General features: G+C 37.4%; 1 protein-coding gene across 1 annotated transcript in view; it reads left to right on the plus strand.

Moving 5' to 3' along the window:
- The window catches only part of LOC136885094 (uncharacterized), a 41,560-nt gene extending 21,032 nt beyond the window's left edge, over positions 1 to 20,528 (plus strand). Inside the window, exon 5 of the mRNA XM_067157539.2 lies at positions 16,798 to 20,528. Within this exon, the coding sequence (XP_067013640.2) occupies positions 16,798 to 18,516 (1,719 nt within the window). The 3' untranslated portion in view covers positions 18,517 to 20,528. The remainder of the gene's footprint in view (positions 1 to 16,797) is intronic.
- Positions 20,529 to 23,620: the final 3,092 nt, after the last annotated feature.

Raw genomic sequence — 23,620 nt, forward strand, 5'->3', positions numbered from 1 at the left:
AGATAAAATAACAATATCATCGGCCAATCTCAAGGTTTTGATTTTCTCTCCTTGGACTGTGATTCCCATTCCAAATTTCTCTTTGATTTCCTTTACTGCCTGTTCTATGTAAACATTGAAAAGGAGAGGGGACAAACTGTAGCCTTGCCTCACTCCTTTCTGGATTGCTGCTTCTTTTTCAAAGCCCTCGATTTTTATCACTGCAGACTGATTTTTATACAGATTGTAGATAATTCTTCATTCTCGGTATCTGATCCCTATCATTTTCAGAATCATAAATAGCTTGGTCCAATCAAGATTATCGAATGCCTTTTCTAGATATACGAATGCCATGTACGTGGGCTTGTCCTTCTTGATTCGATCCTCTAAGATCAGAAGTAAAGTCAAGATTGCTTCACGTGTTCCTAAATTTCTTCTGAAGCCAAATTGATCTTCTCCCAACTCAGCTTCAACTTGTTTTTCCATTCCTCTGTAAATAATATCTGTTAAAATTTTGCAGGCATGAGATACTAAACTAATGGTGCGGTAGTTTTCACACCTGTCAGCACCGGCTTTCTTGGGAATAGGTATAACAACATTCTTCCGAAAATCGGATGGGACATCTCCTGTCTCATACATCTTGCACACTAAATGAAATAACCTTGCCATGCTGGTTTCTCCTAAGGCAGTCAGTAATTCAGAAGGAATGTCATCAATTCCAGGTGCCTTGTTCCTATTGAGGTCACTCACAGCTCTGTCAAACTCTAACCTCAAAATTGGGTCTCCCATTTCATCAGCATCAACAGCCTCTTCATGTTCCAGAACCAAATTATCTACATCTTTACCTTGATACAATTGTTGGATATGCTCCTGCCATCTTTCTACTTTGTCTTCTTTCCCTAGAAGTGGCTTTCCATCTGAGCTCTTAATATTCATACACCTAGATTTCCTTTCTCCAATGGTTTCCTTGATTTTCCTGTATGCAGCATCTACCTTTCCCAGGACCATACAGCCCGACATCCTTGCACTTCTCCTTCAGCCATTCTTCCTTAGCTACCTTGCACTTTCTATCCACTTGATTCTTTAATCGCCTGTATTCTTTTCTGCCCTCTTCATTTCTAGCGTTCTTGTATTTTCGTCATTCATCAATCAGGTCTAGTATATCCTGAGATATCCACTGATTCTTAGTTGATCTTTTCCTAACATTTCTTCAGCAGCCCTACTGACTTAATTTGTCATGACTCTCCACTCTTCCTCTATAGTGTTTCCTTCAGCCTTTTCATTTAGTCCTTTTGCAACATGTTCCTTGAAACAATCCATCACACTCTTTTCTTTCAACTTGTCTAGATCCCATCTTTTTGCATTCTCTCCTTTCTTCAATTTCTTCAGCTTCAGATGGCATTTCATGACCAACAAGTTGTGGTCAGAGTCCATGTCTGCTCCTGGGGAAGTTTTGCAATCCAACACCTGGTTTCTGAATCTCTGCCTAATCATAATGACGTTTTTTTGATACCTTCCAGTGACTCCAGGTCTCGTCCACGTGTACAGCCATCGTATGTGGTGTTTGAACCAAGTATTGGCAAGGACTAAATTATGATCAGTGCAGAATTCAACCAGCCGACTTCCTCTTTCGTTCCTTTGTCCCAATCCAAATTCTCCTACTGTACTACCTTCTCTTCCTTGGCCTACCACTGCATTCCAGTCTCCCATCACAATTAGATTCTCGTCACCTTTTACATATTGTGTTAAATCTTCTATCTCCTCATATATTCTTTCGATTTCTTCATCATCCACTGAACTAGTAGGCATATAGACCTGCACTATTGTGGTGGGCATTGGTTTTGTGTCTATCTTGAAGACAATAATTCTTTCCTTATGCTGGTCATAGTTGCTTACCCGCTGCCCTATTTTCTTATTCATTATTAAACCAACTCCTGCATTTCCCCTGTTTGATTTTGTGTTGATAACTCGGTAGTCGCCTGACCAAAAATCTTGTTCTTCCTTCCAACGTACTTCACTTATACCAACTACATCTAACTTTAGCCTATCCATCTCCCTTTTTAGTTGTGGTACATTGTGAAAAAGTGAGTATTCCCCAATGTACTTCAGAGCCGGCAGAGGTGTTTCAGATGGTTGAGGCGTTGGACCTCTGACCCTAACTTGGCAGGTTTGATCCTGGCTCAGTCCGGTGGTATCTGAAGGTAAAGTTTAAAGTGGTTTAAATTATATCAGTGTTTACACAGAAAAGCATACCAATTCCCAGATCAACTCAAAAACAATGGCTGCTGTAAATACAACAAAATAGTTCACCATCAACCACAACATTTTTGATGTGTTATTTAGTTTAAAGGGTACATATGTTATTCAGGCTTCAACAGTGGTAAGACTATAAATTGTGTGTGTCATATCAGTGTTTATATCATTGTTGTTTATGTGTGTGCTTATGTCTTCCAATTGGAACATGGCTGAAGATGACCCAATATATATGGGGTTGAAACTAGTCCGAGTATTATAAAACAATATACAAACTAATAGTATAGAATAGGTGAACCCTTCATACCCTTTGATAGTGATCAATTGTCAATACGGACCATAATGAAATTCATAACTTATAATCATATATATATACATATATTCATAACTTGTAATCAGCTTCTAGTCGGTAGATTTACTGGCACATGAACATGAACTGCTGCCGACAAAATTCCAGCATATCGGCATCTCCGAAAACCATAAAAGGAGTTAGTTGGACGTTAAGCCAATAATATTATTAATGTATTTCAGAAAAAGTACGAGACACTTGTCCCCAAGGGTAATGCTATTCAAAAATGGTAGACTGCTTATAAATCATTTTGACAGTACTTGTCTTAAGGCATAGATTTTACTATTTTTACAGACAATTTGTTTATTTTGCGAGTTCCTACCAATGTTCTAAAACATTTTCGTAGCTTACCATGCCAAGCTCTTCAAAACCCCATCTTCTTGTCCAAGCTGTCTTAAGGATTTTGTTGACATATATTCTTTCATTTACTTTTTCTTCGTTATGTACTTTTTTTCTTTTACACTTCACTCCTTAAGGAGTAAAGAACCAGTTTCTCTCAATTTGTTTATGAGTTTCCGCAAGGTCTCCCTATGCGGAGGGCGTACACTTGGAAATTGTGTTACAAATCGCCCAACGACTTCCTTGCAAGGCTCTATTTTCACATAATTATCGTACATAAATAACCTTTCCTCTACCATGTACACAAGTGGAGGCATTATGAGAATATTATACCCTGAAGTAACTCTTCACAACTCGGAGACCAGTTGGAGCGACAGATCAACACTTAATACACGTTCTAAGCACGGACCTGAACTGCAAAGTACGGGCATTCCCTTGCTGTCCCTGCGCTTTGTAACAGGAAGTGATGAGTCAGTGGGAGGCAGATAAGCTGGGCGGTCAACCGATGTGGGAAACTTGCTGTATAATGAACTCAAGAACTGTGAGTTCTTTTTCAGCATTCCTCAAAACATCCACTTGGACTTGTCTAATTGCTTTGATATATCGTCACTGCTGGAACAAAACCTCCTATGTGATAATATTTTTGGAGATATACTGACCCGCAGCTCATACATTATGAAGAGCGAGAATGCCTTGACAATATGTAAACAATATTGCACCTTAGATGATAGAACCTTACCAGCTAAAGTTCTAAGTTGAAATTACCTCATTACCTTCATCGGTCTAGAGAGATTTCATTAATATCTTTGACTGTTTGAAGAATATTGTTCTGATTTAGTACATTATTTAGTAGCTTCTCAGTTATCGCATTACCCAACACTAACCTCAGGAATGTTTTCTTCTTCTTTTCCTTTTCCCTGGCATTTTCATTTCAATTGGGGTGAATACATTGTATGAATTAAGGTCGGTTTTACGGCTGGTTGCCCTTTCTATAGACAACCCTGTGTAAAGGGAGATATACCCTATTGCTTGTTTCTGTGGTTGTTTGTAGAGTGATGTGTTCTGGTAAAAGAAGAGAAATGTATTAACCTCTTAACTGGGAACGACATATATATTTGGATTCTGCATGTTACAGGTTACTGGCCTTGACGAATATATACATACCCTGTCTTTTACCGCGAATATCTCCTGGTTATGACGAGCTACATTGCCGCGTCATACAGCGTTGTCTTAATTCATGTTGTTCCCATGAAGATCGCAGCAAATTCCATATTTCACGCTTGTTGAAGTTTATTTTCTTAATTTTACAACTGTGCGGTGCTGCTTGTTCACAGTAGGCCAAATATGGCAGCATCCAATTCAAAGCGTAAGTTCGAAATGCTAAAGAAGATAAAATTATTCAGCACTTAAGAGAATGAGTTTGATGATTTATGTTCTCAGAAATCTGAAGATGAGTGGTTTGATACAGATAAAGGCGAGTCTGACAGTGAATGTGGTTCCGAAAATGAGAATGGAGAATAAGATGAACATAATGACGAATAACATGATGATGAAGTGCTTGATTTGTTCCAGCCTTTCCTGCTGCATGGTGTTTGATGTCAGAAATTTGCATTTTCTGGTGCTAATGGTGTAAACGTGGACTTTGACGATGAATCCAATCTATTGAAATATTTTGAAAGATATCCCTTGCTCTTATTATCATTTAATTTAAGGGGCTAACATATGAACAAAACACCCAAATTCTAACCAGGTAAATGACCTTGCAGTTAGTGTATAAATGGTAAAGAGAGATGAAGTCTCTAACATTACAATGAATTAATTAAAATTCCTTTATTTTACTGTTTGTATCTCTGATGACTGATATTAGTAACTTTTCCACCTGTTCTGCAGTGTAACTGCAACCTGCTGAAAATATTCACAGGGTAGGTTGCACCAAGCACATCAAAAATATCCAGTTATGAGGTTAAGACAAACACAAACAGGCACCTCTAGCCAGAGAAATTATTCATTCGCAGTTAGAATCTCAGACTTTGCCAGGAATCAAAATCAGTAACCCAAAAACCATCAGCTGACCATTCAGCCAAAGAGCCAGCCTTTATAAAAAGAAAATAATGAGGAATATTAGGAAAATAGTCCATGTACAATTACAGAGAGCAATGTTTGTCATGAAATGAAAGTTGTAATTCATTCATTTTTTATTAACTCTTACACCTCGTCTGTCGGGAGAGGCCCGACATTACGATATTCCCTTTCCAGTCGCATGTCGGGCGAGGCCTGGCATGGCATTGTATCACCCACCGCTCATCTGCCATCTCTTAGCTGACAGAATACATGATGCTATACTGTACTGCCTTCTTTTGGTTCAGCATGGAACTTTGTAAGATTCAGATACTATTTGACAGTCAGTTAAAAATCTATTATTTAGATGGCTATGTAGCCGTCAGCTGTGTCCAGTACTCGTGCACACAAGGGCTTGAGCGATCGTAAACAAACATGGTGGCCATATGCTCTCCTAGTCATATATAGTGTACTGTTCAATGTTGTATATGTCAGGTAATTGTACAAAACCCCAGTATTTTCACACCACTACTCCTTCCTTGTACCCTAATGAATATATCTAATAGCATTTGACGGCGCCTACAGTTGAACTGGCGATGGTCGGCTTTTGTACCGTAACCCAACTTGTAGCTGATGCTGTTGGCTGGGGCAATTATAAATCAATAGATTCTGATTTGAAGAAATTGCCGTTTACTGCGGTTTCAGGCTACAAACCACCACAAGTTATGAAACTAGAGACTAAACTAGAGTTTTTCAGTTGCTTTTACCAGTAATTTGTTCAGTGAAATCACTGACAAAATCAATCGGTATGCGATAACAATAATAATAAAAATATAAAATAATGTCTTAAATTGTACATATTGCTTTTATTTGCTCCAGCATGTAAACTTTTATAGGCCTAAATACATCATTTAGTGCTATCCCCAGAATCATAAAGATGAATACAGGTCATATAAGATATAAGATAGAAATTTACCTCTAAAATACGGGTAATAGAGGCAACACAGATAACTTAACCCTTTTCAGTCCAATTTTCTGTCATATGTTCCAACAGTCTGGTCCAAATTAATTTTGCACATTTTTACCTACTCAGATTAAACTCAGAATTTTTATTAGTAATTATAATTATATTATTATTATGATTATTACCGTACATTGTATTGCATAGAAATTAGTTTCCATAATAGTTTTCATTGTCAGTGCAGGAGGATAGAACAACATAGTAAAGTGAAGTGGAGTGATGCAGCTAGGCAGAACCTGCAGTCGTCTAGTTTTCTGACGTGATGGATAACTTAGTCTAGGTGGCTTACTATCATGAAATGTTACATTCTGGTAAACACTATTGCTGTTTGCATTCCCATTTGTATGTGCAGAAGTATGTTCAGCATCACTTTTATTGAAATTATCAATCCTGACCTGAGAAGCGTCATCATTGCCGTGTGCCATATCCCCTCCTCCACCCCATCCCCTTACATTCGCTTGTCTTCTTTTGCTTTTGTGGCAGTCACTGGAACTTCCTATTCTGAATCTACGGAAACAGCATACGATGGTGTGGGATCATTCCGCGGTTTTTTATGTACAGTTCCATTCGCTCAAATTTCACTTGCAATGCTGGAGCTCACTACACCTTCATCTTCACAAGACAGTTCTCTAAACTCTTTGTCTACTTCTAATAAATAATCATTGTCACTGCTGTCTAAATAAATGTGCATACGTATTTCTTCTTCATTCATATTTGCCGATTTTATATCGCAGATTCATGCGAGACTATTCGCTTTCACAGATAAACATGCCCAGTACAACACGTGTGCAGCACTACTCACTGTAAACACATCTGATCAGCCACTGGTAACCATGACAACACATGGCTACATATATCTCGTATTATATCCATGGAGATAACAGAACGGCTTCTTTTGTGCACAAAAATTAGCTCTAGAAACTCCAGGAATATCGATCGACCTCAATCAGGTCAAAGAACTTCAATAAATAACTTCTCATGTAGAATGAAACATAATGTCGAGGTGAGTTCGACGTTGGACCGGTTACAATAAGCCATAATGTTGAGGCCACCTCGACGTTGGACAGGGAAAGGTTAAATTCGAGGTGTAAGGGTTAATGTCTGTAACTATGAAGAACAGGATGTTCCTTTATTCTATGGGATATCTGATAGCCCTAGGTAGACCATCTCAGAGCCAGCCCCAGGTTCAGTTCCTGGTCAGTTCAGGAATGTTTACCCAGATCTGAGGGCTGGTTTTGAGGTCCACTCAGTCTAAGTTATTATGATTGAGGAGCGATCTATCAGCAAGGATGGGAAGATCCACCTATCCACTTGAAAACACCAACATCTAATATAACACTATTGGCATGTCTTGATGCATTGATGAAATATGTTGTGGTTACACATGAGTCCATTAAAATTGATGTCTCTTGCACATATATCCAACTCTTTAGCATCCCTTTTTCTTTCAAGGAAATCTAAGTCTTGTAAAACAGTACATTATTATGATTTGAAATTAGTGTATTTCTAGCAAATGTACTCGTGCTTCGCTATGGTATTCTACATTGTATACAGATATCGAAGTAAATACTGTATCTGCATTAAATAAGATTGTTTTAAAATTGCATGTCTCATAGCGTTATCCGAGAAATAGAATGGGCAGGTCCCTATACGTTGTTTCCAATATAACGTGTAGGTTGTGGAATTATGATGATAACGGCAGGCTCACTGGCCTACTGCCATTCACCATCAAGTCGGGGAGTTCAAACTATAATTGCAGGCCCCATTGTCTACTGCATGGTCACAGTCAATTTGGGGAGTTTTTGTTACAATGGCAGGTCTTCTTTCCTACTTTGAGATAGATTAGTGTCGAGGAGTTTTTGTTATAATAGCAGGCAATTTCCGTACTACCAGTGAAAATTGGCCAACGGCCGTAGCTGTGTTGAAACACCAGATCCCGTGAGATCTCCGAAGTTAAGCAACATTGGGCGTGGTCAGGAGTTGGATGGGTTGCCACGCGCTGTTGGTGGGGAGTAAGGGAATGGAGGAATGGAAAGGAACTGGCCACCCTACTGCACGTAAACTCCGGCTCAGGAACACCTCTGCGGAGGTTCAGACCTGCCTTCGGGCAGAATAACCCTTACCTTAGTGAAAATTGAGTTGTGCAGTTATCATTATAATGACAGGCCCTCTTTCCTGCTGCCAGCCAGCCTACTGCCAGTCATACAGAGTTGGTGAGTTTCCATGAAAATAGCAGGCCACGCTAGTCACATTTGAGATGGGTACATTTGTTTATAATGGCAGGCACCCTGGCCTACAGCAAAACACAATTGGGTAGGGGAGTTTTGAATAAAATTTCATGCTCCCTTGCTTTCTGCAAGTCAAATCGAGAAATGAATCATTCAGTACAATGGTAGGCCCTCCTTACTAATGCCAGTTACACAGGAGTTGGAGAAGGACCCCATTCCTACTGCCAGTTAAAGTCGGTGTGGCGAGTACTGATTACACTAGCAGACACACTCTTTCTCGATCGCTACAAATCAACATCAATGAACATATATAGATCAACATACGGAAGTATATGCATATTTACAATATTGCAGACCTTCATTTACAGATTAACTGCTGCTAAACAGTACATCATATCGACAAAGGATTCCACCGTAAGACGCATTATTTAGCGGCCTAAATGGCTGGTCCTATGATATTTTCTCGCATATCATCTATTCATCGGTCAGATTGATTTAGAAACATTGAATAGGGTGAAATTTGTGTAAGATTATCTTACATTGCATTACTTTTTGGATAATTATGTGACAGCATTTGGCTCACATATGCGTACTGGGTGGGCCAATGTTCGTGTAGAGTTTGATGATTCTATCTGTCCTGTATGTGATTGAAAGTATGAATTATGCATGTAAAAAATCCAAATTTACTTGAAATTGAGAAATAAAGATGAATTTAACGTATAAAGGATACAAATACGACAAAAATTCATAAGACCAAGGTTGAAGATCACTCCAAATTAAACGGAGATTGTGCCATCCCTTATGTGATAGGACTTCCTGTTTATCCCGCGAAATATCTCGAAATGAAGGTCTGCACCATCATTAAAATTGCCTCCATATTTCACATTCTTCGGGGATAAAAAGTGAAAAATTTAATTATCTTGGAAGTTTTCCATCTGTTACAGGCTAAACATATAATTTTGCCAAATTTCAATTTTCTTGCTTATCTGGCAGAGTATGCCGCAATTTGGATTTTCGGTGAGGGGGGTGTAATAATAAGGACTCTCAGGAAACTACTCGAAAAAAAAAACGCAGATGGTCATTATTACTCCTCAAACAGGTAGCTGTACGAAAATTTCACCAAAATAGACAATGTACAGACACACACAGTCATTACGATTTTATTTATATACTGTAGATAGATAAGGAATCTGTTCGATGTGCAACACCTTCTGGGCTATGTCCACTCTACTTAACCTGCAAAACTGACCATTCATGATATCTTACTTATTAATCCTCCTATCAAAAAATGTGCATGAGAAAAATGTTTTAGAAATGGATTTCTATTAAGGATTGTAGATTTCCATTAATTTAGGATGTGCATATTTTGAGGGAGTGCAAAATCATGGTTTCGGTTTTGGATAAACCCCCAGTAAATTTAGGTGTTCAGAAATGATATTGGCCCTAAAACCTCCTCAAGAACAGGTGGATTCTGAACATCAAGTTTGGTAGAAATATATTCAGTAGTTTTCAAGTTATAAGAACTCATACAATCAAACAGACAGCAAAGCTAAGAAATATGCAGATGGTCATTATTACACCTGAAACGGATAACTGTTCGGAAAATCCACCAAAACAGTGAATGTACAGACACACGGTCGTTACGATTATATTTATATAGATGACAGATAAGCATGGGCACGTTTGTAAGCGCAAACCTTCATATCAAGATTTACTGCTCCTAGACGGTAGATCATCACTCTACATGTTTGGTCTTAAAACATTTTCTCGTATCTGCCATATTTATGGGTTTGATTGAGTTACAATATTTGAATGGGGTAAATTTGGGTACATTTTTAATACTGTACATTATATTTCCTTATTTATGGGTTCGATTGAGTTACGAATATTTGAATGGGGTGAAATTTGGGTACATTTTTAAAATTTTACATAATTTTGACATATTTATGTGAAAGCTAGAATAATGAAATTTGGTTTGCATATAGCCATTGGTCGTGTCAGTGTGCATGCCAAATTCGATGACTCTACTTTTCCTATAAGTGTGTCAAACTATGTAATATGCATGCAAAATGCACAAATATTTATGAACAATTGAAATTCACAGCCAAATCTACCGAATAAGGGAGAGAGTGAGAGACGACAAAATGACACAGGACCAGAGTTGTAGATCACTCCAAATTGAACCGAGACTGTGCCATGTGTTTTGTGATAGGACTTACTGTTTAGCCGCGAAATACCTCGAAACCAAGGTCTGTACCATCATTAAATTGCCTCCATATTTCAATTTTCTTTGGCATAAAAAGTGAAAAATTTAGAAATCTTGGAAGTTTTCTGTAGGTTACCGGCTAAAACATACAATTTTGCCTAATTTCAGTTTTCCACCTCGTGTAGCAGTTTGCAAGGCAATCTTGATTTTGGGCAAGTAGGGTAAATTTCAGGACTTTCAGAAAGCTATAGCTAAAAAATATGCAGATTTTCATTGTTACTCCTTAAACAGAAAGTGGTACAAAAATTTCACCAAAACAGTCAATGCACAGAAATACGGTCGTTACAATTTGATTTATATAGATAGATAAGAAAACCGCTCCATATACAACACCTTTTTTTGGACTTAGCCGGAGAAACCAACCCTTCATGATATCTCCCTTATTAATCCTCCTGTCAAAAAGATGCACATGAGAAAAAATTAGAGAAAGATTTCCATTAAGTTCGGTCGATTTCCAGTCAGGTTGGTCTTGTATTGTAGATATTGTGGGAGAGTAAAATCACCATTTCGGTTCCCCATAAAACCCCAGTCCATTCCGGGAATTTGAAATGGTATTGACCTTAACACCTACCCTTGGACAGGTGGATGCTAAATATAAAGTTTGGTTCATATATGTTCAGTAGTTTTCAAGTTGTAAGAAATACGCTTTACATGCATCCGCTCTTGAGTTAAGTTTGGTGGGACTTGTACTGAAAAACAGTCCATTAAAGATATCTCCCTTATTAATCATGGTATCGAAATGATGCACATGAGAAAAAAATGTTTAGAAATTAATTTCCATTAAGGCAGGTAGATTTCCATTAAGTTTGGTTGTGTATATTTTGGGGGAGTGCAAAATCACCATTTTGGTTCTGTATAAACCGGCAGTCATTTCAGGGATTTAGGAACAATATTTGCCTTAAAACCTACCCAAGGACAGGTGGATTCTAAATACGAAGTTTGGTGGGAATATATCCAGTAGTATTCAAGTTATAGAAAGACAGACAAACAGACACCAAAAAACCTACCCTTAGACAGGTGGATGCTAAATATAAAGTTTGGTTCAAGTATCTTCAGTAGTTTACAAGTTGTAAGAAGTATGCTTTACACGCACCCGCTCTTGCATTATGTCTGATGGGACTTTTACCAAAAAACGGTCTGTTAATGATGTCTTCCTTGTTAATCCTGTTATCGAAATGGTCCACATGAGAAAAAAAGGTTTAGAAATTAATTTTCATTAAGGCAGGTAGATTTCTGTTAAATATCGTTGTGTATATTTTGAGGGAGTGCAAAATCACGGTTTCAGTTTCGTATAAAACCTCAGTCATTTCGGGGATTTAGAAACAATATTTACCCTAAAACCTACCCAAGGACAGGTGGATTCTAAATATGAATTTTGGTGGGAATATATCCAGTAGTTTTCTAGTTATAGAAGGACAGACATACACCAAATCTAAAAACTATGAAGATGGGCATTATTACACTGGAAACAGATAACTGTACAGAAATTTTGCCAAATATTCAATGTACAGACGCATGGTATTTACGATTTTATTTATATAGATTATGTTTTCAAGTTACATTTAATGTTTTTTCCATTTATAATTTAAGGCTGAAGATGACTCAAATACAAGGGTTGAAACTACTCCCGATGTAATAAATAATATTAACATATTATATACAGTACTGAGTAGGTGGATTTTATCATCTGATTTGATAGTGATAAATCATCAATACAGACAAAAGAACTTGTTTCATATGAGGAGCGATCTGACGGTGAGAATGCCCCGGTGTAGGAAGCCAAGAATAAGGGCTGAGAAGATTCATCATGCTGACCACCCAACACCGCATAATCTGCAGGCCTTCAGACTGAGCAGCGTAGCTTGGAAAACCATGGCCCTTCAGGGCATAGGGCCATGGGGTTTGGTTTGTTTAAACTATGTCAGTTTCTTTGCTGATAATTAGTCTTTTTGATAATAATTTCGATAAGTAAGACTTGATGGTTTGTTATTATTGCCCTTGAGCATTTTCAGAGGTCCGAGGTAAGGGATCACACTATTACCACACCTTCTTAACATATAAAGGTGATGACTGGCTTGCAATATTTGCTTGTAATGTATTGTTTTATAAATCAGATATTACACGAGTGAAAATGACCAACGGAGCCATTTGTGGGTGTTCTGTCATGTTGTCGGTTTAGCAGGGAATCCCTCTGAGTGTTACATTTCAAACCAGTCAGTCAGTTGATCATATCGATCCTTATAGCATCTGATTTGGTAGCTGACTGGTTTGTCATGAGTTTGTGCTGATATTGCAGTGGGATCGTGAGAGAAATTTAGAGCTTATACTCTATATGCATATGACCAAGAGAATTGTTCATATATTTAGAAGCTGCACTTGAGAGTTGCTGGATTCGGACAGGTAAAATACAGTAAAAATAACATTTAAAAATATCTTGTAGTAATTATTGCTTCCATACACTGAAATATATTTTTGAAGAATGTAATATTGTTGATATGCATTATCTTGTATGTAATCAGTACGGGATTTGAAAAGATGTAGAGTAATAGTTCCTCATAGTAATCAGGAGAAGATGGCAGGGAATTAATCCTCATTGTAATTTCTATATAAACAGGCCTAGTGAACAAATATATTAACTTATCTCACAAGAGACCGAGTAAACAATATATTTTATATGTGTACCAAAGTCAAATAATATCATTATTGGTTATTTTAATTTAATGAGTTGCACTCAATTTGTATGTCTTTCCCGTACTGATGATGGCCAAATTGATCCGAAACATGTACACTCATAAAATATAATGTTAATGTTAATTAAATTATCTGTAAGATGATATGTCGTCTCTCCTATGCCAAAACCACAAATGTGACAATCCTTTTTGTATCCATTATTTCACGCAAGACTGGTCACACCTCCCAGCCACATATTGAGGTACAGTCCATCAGAACAATTTTTGTTCAGTTCATTTTTCTATGTGCGTATGTAAAGGAAAATGAACCTTACTGTACCGTATTGTAGGAATGTATGTTTGCATGATATATTTACTCACTCCTAGAATGAGCCACCTCCACATTTGAAATTTAAATATTACAAATAATTTTACAAATAAAACCTTGGTATTCTGTAACATTCATTACAATTCTATTTATGAGCAATTAAGCAAATAGGAATAATTCTAAATATCATTATTTAGATTTTATACATTTTTTCCATTTCCCAATTTTTTTTAACCATTTGGAGATGGCAGTTTTTGCAAATAGGTGACTTATTTGTCTTCTATCATTCCATAACACACGTGAGATGGGGTAGTTGTAGTTACCTGATCTCCATCTTTCCCCTCCATAGTTTGTTGCAATTAATAATTTTTGGTAGCCCAATCCTATTTGTTTGAATGGTCCCAATTGCATTATATCCCTTATTATGGAAAGTTATAAGCAGTTTTAGAGGACTATACAACCAAGCAAGCGGCTGTATGGTTTGAGTCGTGTACTACCAGCGTGCATTTAGATGATAGTGGGTTCGAATCCTGAATGTGGTTTTCTGTTATTTCCCACTTTCACACCAGGCAAATGATTTCCTTCTAACTCCTAGCCCTTTCTTATCTCATCATTGTCATAAAACCTACCTGTGTTGGTGTGATGTAAAGCAGATTGTAAAAAAGGTAAAGAAATGTACTAATTGTTCTGCCCTTGTTTAGTAGTGGGTCTCTTAGATGCATTACAATTGAACCTGAACAACCCTAAGTCCTGATCTCCTTTGTTGTTTGTACCTTTCTCAATATAAATAATGCTATCATAAAGATGTCAATCAATCACTACTGATCTGCATTTAGGGCAGTCACTCAGGCGGCAGATTCCCTATGTGTTGTTTTTCTAGCCTTCCCTTGAATGATTTCATAGAAATTGGAAATTTATTGATATCTCCCTTGGTAAGTTATTCCAGTCCCTAACTCCCCTTCCTTTAAACAAATATTTGCCCCAATTTGCCCTCTTGAATTCCAACTTTATCTTCATATTGTGATCCTTCATACTTTTAAAGATAGCACTCAAACTTAATCGTCTACTACTGTCATTCAATGCCATCTCTCTGCTGACAGGTCGGAACATACCACTTGGTCCAGCAGCTCATCTTCTTATCCCAAGTCTTCCCAACCCAAACTTTGCAACATTTCTGTAACGCTACCCTATTGTTGGAAATCACACAGAACTAATCCAGCTGCTTTTCTTTGGATTCTTTCCAGTTCTTGAATCAAGTAAACCTGGTGAGGATCCCATACACTGGAACCATATTCTAGTTGGGGTCTTACCAGAGATTTGTATGCCTCTCTTTTACATCCTTACTGCAACTTCTTAATACCCTCATTACCATGTGGAGAGATCTGTACCCATTATTTACAATTCCATTTATGTAATAACCCCAATTAAGATCTTTCCATTAATACCTAAGTACTTACAGTGATCCCCCATAAGGAACTCTAACCCCATCAATGCAGTAATTCAAACTGAGAAGACTTTTCCTATTTGTGAAACTCAACACCTGACTTTTAACCTCGTTTATCACCGTCCCATTGCCTACTGTCCATCTCACAATATTATTGAGGTCATTTTGCAGTTGCTCACAATCTTGTAACTTATTTATTACTCTATACAGAACAACATCATTTGCAAAAAGCCTTATCTCTGATTCCAGTTCTTTTCTCATATCATTTATATCTCACATATATCAAAATTTTGATTCCAAATCTGGCACTTTTTGTACTAATGTACTGTTTACTGCATTTGCCCATTTGTCTAACAGCATTAAACTCTTGTTTAGAGCAATGTTTTCACCAGGCTATTAACTGTCTCTAAATTTATTTACATTTTTCCTTTGTTTTACAATTGTTCTACGTCGAACCGACACAAATAGCACTTACGGCGATGATGGGATAGAAAAGGCCTAGGAGTGGGAAGAAAGCGGCCATGGACTTAATTAAGGTTCTGTGCCAGGATTTGCCTGGTGTGAAAATGGGAAACTTCAAAAAATCGTTTTCAACACTGCGGACAGTGGGGTTCGAACCCACTATCCCCCGGATACAAGCTCCCAGCTGCATGCTCATAACCAAAGGGCCAACTTGCCTGATGTCTCCAAATTTAATTATTAGGTGCATAAATACAGGTTGAATCTTATGCAGTTTGCCATCATTTGGTGTGTCATCTCTAGTAATGTACAAAATTGAAATACTGAAAAGAACCTTTTTCCTCACATATATTTCCCAAAGAAAGTTGTGAAAGCATATTGTCAGTTAACCGGTACATTTCCATTGATGGTTTCTTGATAATACCCATTAGTATACAATAGTAAATGATAAATACTCACCGGCGAGTTTGCCATATGGTTAGAGGCGCACGGCTGTGAGCTTGCATCCTGAAGATAGTGGATTCGAATCCCACTGTCAGCAGCCCTGAAGATAGTTTTCCCTTGTTTCCCATTTTAAACCAGGCAAATGCTGAGGGCTGTACCTTTATTAAAGCCATGGCTGTTTCCTTCCAACTCCTAGGCCTTTCCTATCCCATCATAGCCATAAGACCTATCTGTGTCAGTGTGATGTAAAACCACTAACAAAACAAAACAAAAAAAAATAAAAATAAATCAATCAATCAATAAGTACCTATAAATGTCATCATAACCAACATCTACCCGTTTGTGAATCCTACCGATCAGCGTTAATTTTTCCTTTGAGATTGGATTTTCCATGATATAAATTTTTTTCTAAAACTATCAAATTGACAAGTTCTAAACAAAGAAATGTGTAAAAATTTCAATTGGTGTGAAAATAAGATAGGGGGGCCAAGTTCTGTCCCCACATCTAATTTTGCCCCCTTCCCTAGATATTTACAGTTTGCAAGACGGGTACTTAATGTTTAGCCACCCGCATATGTGTAGCCTCATCCCTTTATCTTGTTGTGAGAGTTGGTTGTATGTACCACGTTTAATTTCCGTGTATAAGGAGGATTCATTTTTCATGCTGGAATGAGTTAGTGCAACATTGAGATCAAGAGCGTGTTTTGTCTAGAGTGAGCACTGGTATATAATATGATTTACTGGACTGCATTTCAGTTATGTGGTATAGTTCCTGGTGTGTAATCGCTACAGTGTGGTGGTTGGCATGAGTTACTGTAGCAGCCATTATAAGAAATCAGGGAATGATCGTAATTTTGTCCCCCTTTCAGTTCCTATTTTCATCACAGGGATGTAATTTGGAACTGTTATTAAAGTTTAATTTTATTCATTATTTACAAAGTTTATTATTATTATTTTCAGATGGGGAAACGCAAGCAGTGGGATAAGGAGTCTATGAAAATGGCAATTAACGCAGTGAGAGACAAGAAAATGGGTTACAAACGTGCAAGTAAAGCATTTAAGATCCCACGAGCAACTCTGAAAGACTATGTTAAAAGGGCTGGAGGTCTTCCCATTGAGGAATTGGTAGATACAAAGATAGGGCGACAACCTGTTTTGCCTAAACCCTTAGAAGATGAATTAGTGACATACTGTATGGAAATGGAAAAGAGTTTCTATGGGTTGTCTGTGGAAGATCTCCGCCGAATGGCGTTTCAGCTAGCAATACGTAATAACATACGACATCCATTTTCAAATGATCAGAAGACTGCTGGCCGCAAGTGGATGCACCACTTTTTTGGCAGGCACCCTCAACTGTCTTTAAGGAAACCACAGCCATTATCACTAGCCAGAATTCAAGGATTCAGTCGAGAAAATGTGACTAAATTCTATGAAATCCTAAAACCTAAACTAGATAAAGTTAATCACAACCCACGGAAAATATTCAATGTGAATGTAACAGCCATTTCCATTGTTCTGAACGAAAGTCAGAAAATTGTTGCACTGAAAGGTAAAAGAGAAGTCCACAAACTCTCATCATCTGAAAGAGGCTTGTTGCTTACGGTAGTGATGTGCATGTCTGCTGCGGGACAATATGTTCCGCCTATGATAATATTCCCCATGAAACGGATGAAGCCAGAACTTATGGACGGGGCACCTCCAGGATCCTTGGGAGCAGTTAATGAGTCGGGATGGATTACTGCAGAACTCTTTGAACAATGGTTTCACCATTTTGTGCGTAATGTAAAACCATCGAAAGAAGATCCAGTGGTTTTAGTGTTAGATGGGCATTACTCCCATGTGCGCAGCATCAATGTCATTGATAGTGCAAGAGACAATGGAGTTTCAATAGTGTGCTTGCCGCCTCATTCTGCTGCAAAAATGCAGCCATTGGATGTTGCGTTTATGTTTCCATTCATGACATTCTATGCACAAGCCATCGAGAACTGGTTGAGCAGCAATCCTGGGCGAATCGTAACTAATCTTCAGATTGCCAGGTTGTTTGCGGACGGTTTTGTATGTACTGCAACAATGGAGACTGCTGTGAACGGTTTCCATAAGACAGGAATCTTTCCATACAACCCGGATATCTTCTCAGAGGAGGACTACGTCGCATGTGCACAGCCAGAAGCACAACATGAGGAGACTGAAGAAGGTCTAATTCTAGACTCTTCTGTACCTTCCACTTCAAAACAGGCCTTTAGGTTCAGCCTGCATCAAATTAGGGCTATGCCAGTAATCCACCCATCAACATCAACAAGAAGACGCTCTGCTCTTGTAGTCAGTGGCTCCCCTGACAAAAACAGAATACAGGAAACATCTGTAAATAAAAACCTAGTCTCTATTACAAAAAATAAGAGAACACATTCTCTCTCCAGGAAATCTAAGAAAACAAATGCTATCAGGAGAAAACCTTCCAACTCAAGTGAAAGTGATTGTAGTGATGACAACAAATCAGCTGATAATGAAGACAGTGATGAAGATGACACTGCATGTCCCAGCTGTGGTAAGCTTTATTCATCCGATAAATACAGAGAGAAGTGGATTCGTTGCACGAAATGCTTGCTTTGGTATCATGAAACTTGCTCTTCATTGACAAAGACATGCAGATTCATATGTGATACATGTTTAGAAAGCTGAGAATTCTAAGAAAACATTTTTCGTACATGGTCTTCAAGTAATTCATTATAGGGTAAGAGAATGGTACGGTTAGAAAGGAAAAATATACTGAAATTAATTGTACTTTTCATAAATTTGATGGGGGACAAAATTACAAACACATTTTCGGTAGTTTAGTTTTTGTAGTGTTTATGTCAAATAATGAATACCTTACCTTATAACAGTTTCATTGTAACTTGCCCATAAGCGGAGAATATATTCAGTAATATATTTAACCAGGAACACTGGTCCAGCGATCATTGTCGAAGTATTTCGAGCTTTAAAACATGTTCCTCATGCACTTGTGAGCTGATAGCTGCAACTAACGTGTGGTGAGGGTTACGTAGCAGCCTGCTCCAACTCACAAAGGCTAAGTTACGTCACCCACCGAACATTCCATTTCTTCTACTGTGAATAACTCCAATGATAATTATGGTACAAACATGAGAATAACACCACCACCATACTCCTCGCTTCCACTCCACCAAGTTACATAGTAATTCACCAAGGATTACAAAAGTTATTTGATGAGGAAAGAAATAGCTCCCATCCATGACAATAGTATAAATAAACTGTGAATACTGACCAACGGTACAGTCTTACTCCACAGTCAGACTCGTGAGGATGGCTGCTGGTGGGTGTCGGTGTGACAAAACGACGAAGTTGGTGGAAACCTGTGATACTGGTGAGAACAAACCCTTTACATGAATACGTTTTCGGACTTAGCCATGTAGCTAGTGATCATAACACTTTGAATATTTCCAAGTGAATTTTGTGCCATACGTAAACATTTCTCAAGTGGCTAATAACCTAGTATAATCAAACTTTGAATTTTTCCTGTGTATCGAATACTTAGGTTACTCACAAATTAAAATGTGTCAAACTGAATTTTAACTTAGAATTTCTCCAAACACAAATCAGAGATTGAATACGTAGGTTATATTATGAACTGAACCATGTGGAATGATTTCACATAGTTTAATTCTGAACTGAACTGTATAAATACCAATCTCCATGTGGAATAACTTAACATTATTTATTTTCCAAAGTAAACTGTGTAATTTATAAACAGTGCCAGTCTTATCATATAATAACTTACCATTTATGAGTCTTAACATCATGTGAACAAAACCAATTTCACTTTTAAAACTGAATTAGGAATAGTTTTCTACCTCTTTATATTCAGTCCGTTAAGTGAATGGAACTAGTTTCACTAAATTATTTATCTTCTGATAGTGTCACCTTTGAGGGTGAAAACATTGTGTGAACTAGACTAATTTCACGCGTATTACATTTGACTGTGAGTATCCAGTCGAAGTGGATGTTGTATCAAGTTTTGTAAATAATATTTTCTTCAGTAATTAGCAGTGCTCATTTATGACAACTCTTCGAACTTTGCTACACATAATATAAAGTGATTACTGTAATGCTCGAAGGTCATTCGCATCCCCAAAGTCTACAAATATTTAGGACATTAAATATTTTGTTCTCATTTATTATCAAATGCAGGTGTTGTTTACACAAGATGTGGATTTGATTTCATTGACATTCAGCTGCAAAGTTCTAATTGATTTATTTGTTTTTTGTCTCAATGTGCAGTTTATTTAAAGAGATGTCACATGTCTGATTTTATTGACATTCTCCACGAACATTGACATTCCTTTGGCCCCTTCATGGGACTTCTGAACATCAGTCAAAATTTGCACTTCGTCACTCAGTCATTATTGGAGTCAAGTGAACCTGAACCCACACGTGTGCTTGCTCTGTCATCTTGAGTATGCACAACCTGCCAATCAAACTACAAATCATTCTAGAACATCTGGGAACTTCAAGAACTTCTGGACCTCCTTGATGGACCATAGAGGGAATAGGACGTGGTTTCCATGGTGCTGACTGCTGTTTCCTGACCTAGATGAGAGGACCCGGTGTTCAATGTGGGACAACAGTATGAGGAGATCTCGTGTCTATTACACTCTGGCTGTACTGAGGTGATATAAGACTTGTTTTATGTTAATAAATCCAATGTTCAAATCGACTATGAACTTCATTTGGTATTTACCTTCTCATTCTCTGTACCTGCTCCGACTTAATGTAATGTACACACCATACGTGCAATCTTGTGCTCTTCAAGCTCAAAGTACAGGCATGTTCCTGTGACAATACACATCTATTTTTAGCCTTGTCCATAATATTCCTGAATTTCTACAAGTCAAATCTGCTAAGGGGATGTAATATGGGCCCTCTACAATATAACATATTATACAGTTCAATAAATCACCTACACATAGGTCAACATTTTAAATACATTGAATTTTACTCCAAAACTTACACATAACTGATAAGAATATGACTGGGGTCAATGAAGACACCATCTGTGTACTATGTAATTATGAAGCAGATATACTGCAATGGACAATAACAACCTCCAGGTAAAAGTACTATTTGTACTACTGTTTAATGTACAATTATCATTTTCAAGGTCTATATATTTGTAATATTGTGTATGTTTTTTTATTACAGAATGTGAAAAAGGAAGATGAAGAGGAAACTGATTTGCAGGATATAAAATATCTATGTGAACCAGTTCTGTAAGTAGAATATGTGTTATTTTAATATAGTATTAATGGAAAGTTAGGAACGTGAATCGGAACACTCCATAGAATGTCAACCTTTGGGTCCAAGATCATGGGGTTTGAAACCAACAGAGGAAGTCAAATATATTGTCTTGGAGTTGGGAAGTAATTGAGTCATCGTAATAGAATATATACTTTAATCTGACAATAAAATGTGCTCACCATGAGATGTGGAATAATATACTTGTTTTTGTAATTAATTATGAGCCATATGTTGTTTCTGAAATTTCAAGTGTTGTGACATCTGAAGAGAGAGTTTCCGACGATTGCTACTGACAATTTTATTATAGTCCCTACAATCTGATCTTGAAGATTTTTCCAGTTTGTTTCTTAAGATAAAATGGTAATTATTACATTCTAATATTACAGTAAAACCTCCTTAATTCAAAGTCATTGGGATGCAAAAGTAGGACTTCGAATTACGTGATTTAGAATTAACCGCCAATATGTACTTCGGAAATGCCAACCCTTGCGGCATCACAATATATTCTAAGACTCGTTACTGCATGCAGTTAACTTTAATTCACAGTTTAAAGCTCTCAAATGCCATGAAAAAAAATTATTTCCCAAATGTGTCCAACAAGGTGCATTTACAGTATTCAAATAATGCACTTGGATAACTCGCCGGCAAACATAAGCTCACGCAATGAAATCAAAAGAAAGAAAACATGATTCAATGATGAGGAGAAATCTATACTGGCTCTCCTGTGCAAGTGCTTTACTCATTGGATTACTGTACTGTACACTGTACCACTTAGTGCAATTAACTACTCAATTACTCTTAAGTGACAGCACAAATTCTCTGACCATACCTAAAAGGTACAGATCAAAGTTCTGGAAACGTACAAAACCAGACAAATATCAAAGAGAAAAATGAACCAGAACTCACCGTTTAATGAACCGGTGACACCAGAGGGATGGACTAAATGGAGACCTGGTCATCTTAAAATGTTTACCTTTTACAAATGAACACAACCACAACTTGGAAACAAAGAGAGATTTAATGATAAACCATAAGAAACTTACACATTAATTGAAAACTCCTCGCTGGAAATAAAGCAAAAACAAAACTTAGCACTTAAAAATTGTTTTAAGAAAAACCTATGGTCAACCGATTTGTTAGAAATCAATAGAATAAATAAATTAATTACAGAAATAACTAAGGCCATATGCTATATTGAAACACTTTTTCCACCTTTTAGGTATAGTGTAAAACCAGTACACCTCACTCCAAATTTGATATTGCCATAATATACTTAGTTTGAATTTTAAGAATCGAGTTCACTTAATTGCCTTTTCTTTTTTTTTTTTCTTTTTTTAAGATGAAAATGTTATTTGAGGTACATCCCAAGCAGTTCCTACATGGAAAGGAGTAATGTCACTATTGAGTGTCAAGAAAAGTTTTCCACAAAATAATAATAATAATATTCAGGTCAGTGATACGGGGTAGGAAAACATGCCAACTCGGAGAGGAAAGTGCCAAATATAATTAAAGTTAACAGGTTGAACCACCCACAAAATAATTTCATAACAGGAACATCAATTAATTTCCATCAACATCCATCAACAATCAGCATCCCCCATAACAACATTCGCTTTCCCATAGCAACAAACACACGCTAGGTCAGTTCAGGGAGGGGCCAATCACAGGCCGCCAATCAACAATAGGGAAAAACATTTTGAGAGGCAAGAGAAAAACAGGACGTGCTGAAATACCACCAAAACACAACCCAAATAAATAATAATATTAGGTTTAGAAGCCGGAAAAGAAGTTAGAATGAAAATAGAAAATTAATGTAAACCCCACCTCCTTGTACCAACTTGCTTGGTTAGTAACCTTACCAAAACTTTGCATTAATCACTACCTATGTCCTTAGGAGCTATGTGCCTGTGTGGTGTAAAGTTGGCTGGCAGACTGTGAATCGTATCATGTCCCTTTTACCATGGCATTTGTTGCATGTGGGTGAAGTTCAAGATGCGGTGGACTTGTTGTACGCTTGCTGTGATCCGTGACCTCATTCCTACTCGTTCGATGTCCAGAAAATTCCCCCCATGGAAGAAGAGTGATACTAAAAGTGCTGAACTAAAAAAATCTGTAGCCTGGAGACAATGGAAGAATGCACCCTCCAAGAGAAATTATAAAATATTCTCTGACCTTCGCAACCACCACAAGTATTTATTAAGGCAGGATTACTCAGAATATATTAACGGAGCCTGCTTTGAAGTAAGACACAACAGTAAAAGTTTCTGGTCATTTATAAATAACAGAAGAGACAATAAACAAATACCGGAAATAGTAACCTGTAGCCAGTGGAGCAGATAGACCTGAATTATTCAATGAATATTTTACCTCTATTTTGTTAAACCTGTGCAGTGTGCTGATTTTCCTAAAATCAAAACTGTTTCTTCCCATAGCCTCAGTAATGTTTCTACCACTCAATCTGAAGTGTACT

This window comes from Anabrus simplex, chromosome 13 (genome assembly GCF_040414725.1).
Source record: "Anabrus simplex isolate iqAnaSimp1 chromosome 13, ASM4041472v1, whole genome shotgun sequence".
Lineage (NCBI taxonomy): Eukaryota > Metazoa > Arthropoda > Insecta > Orthoptera > Tettigoniidae > Anabrus > Anabrus simplex.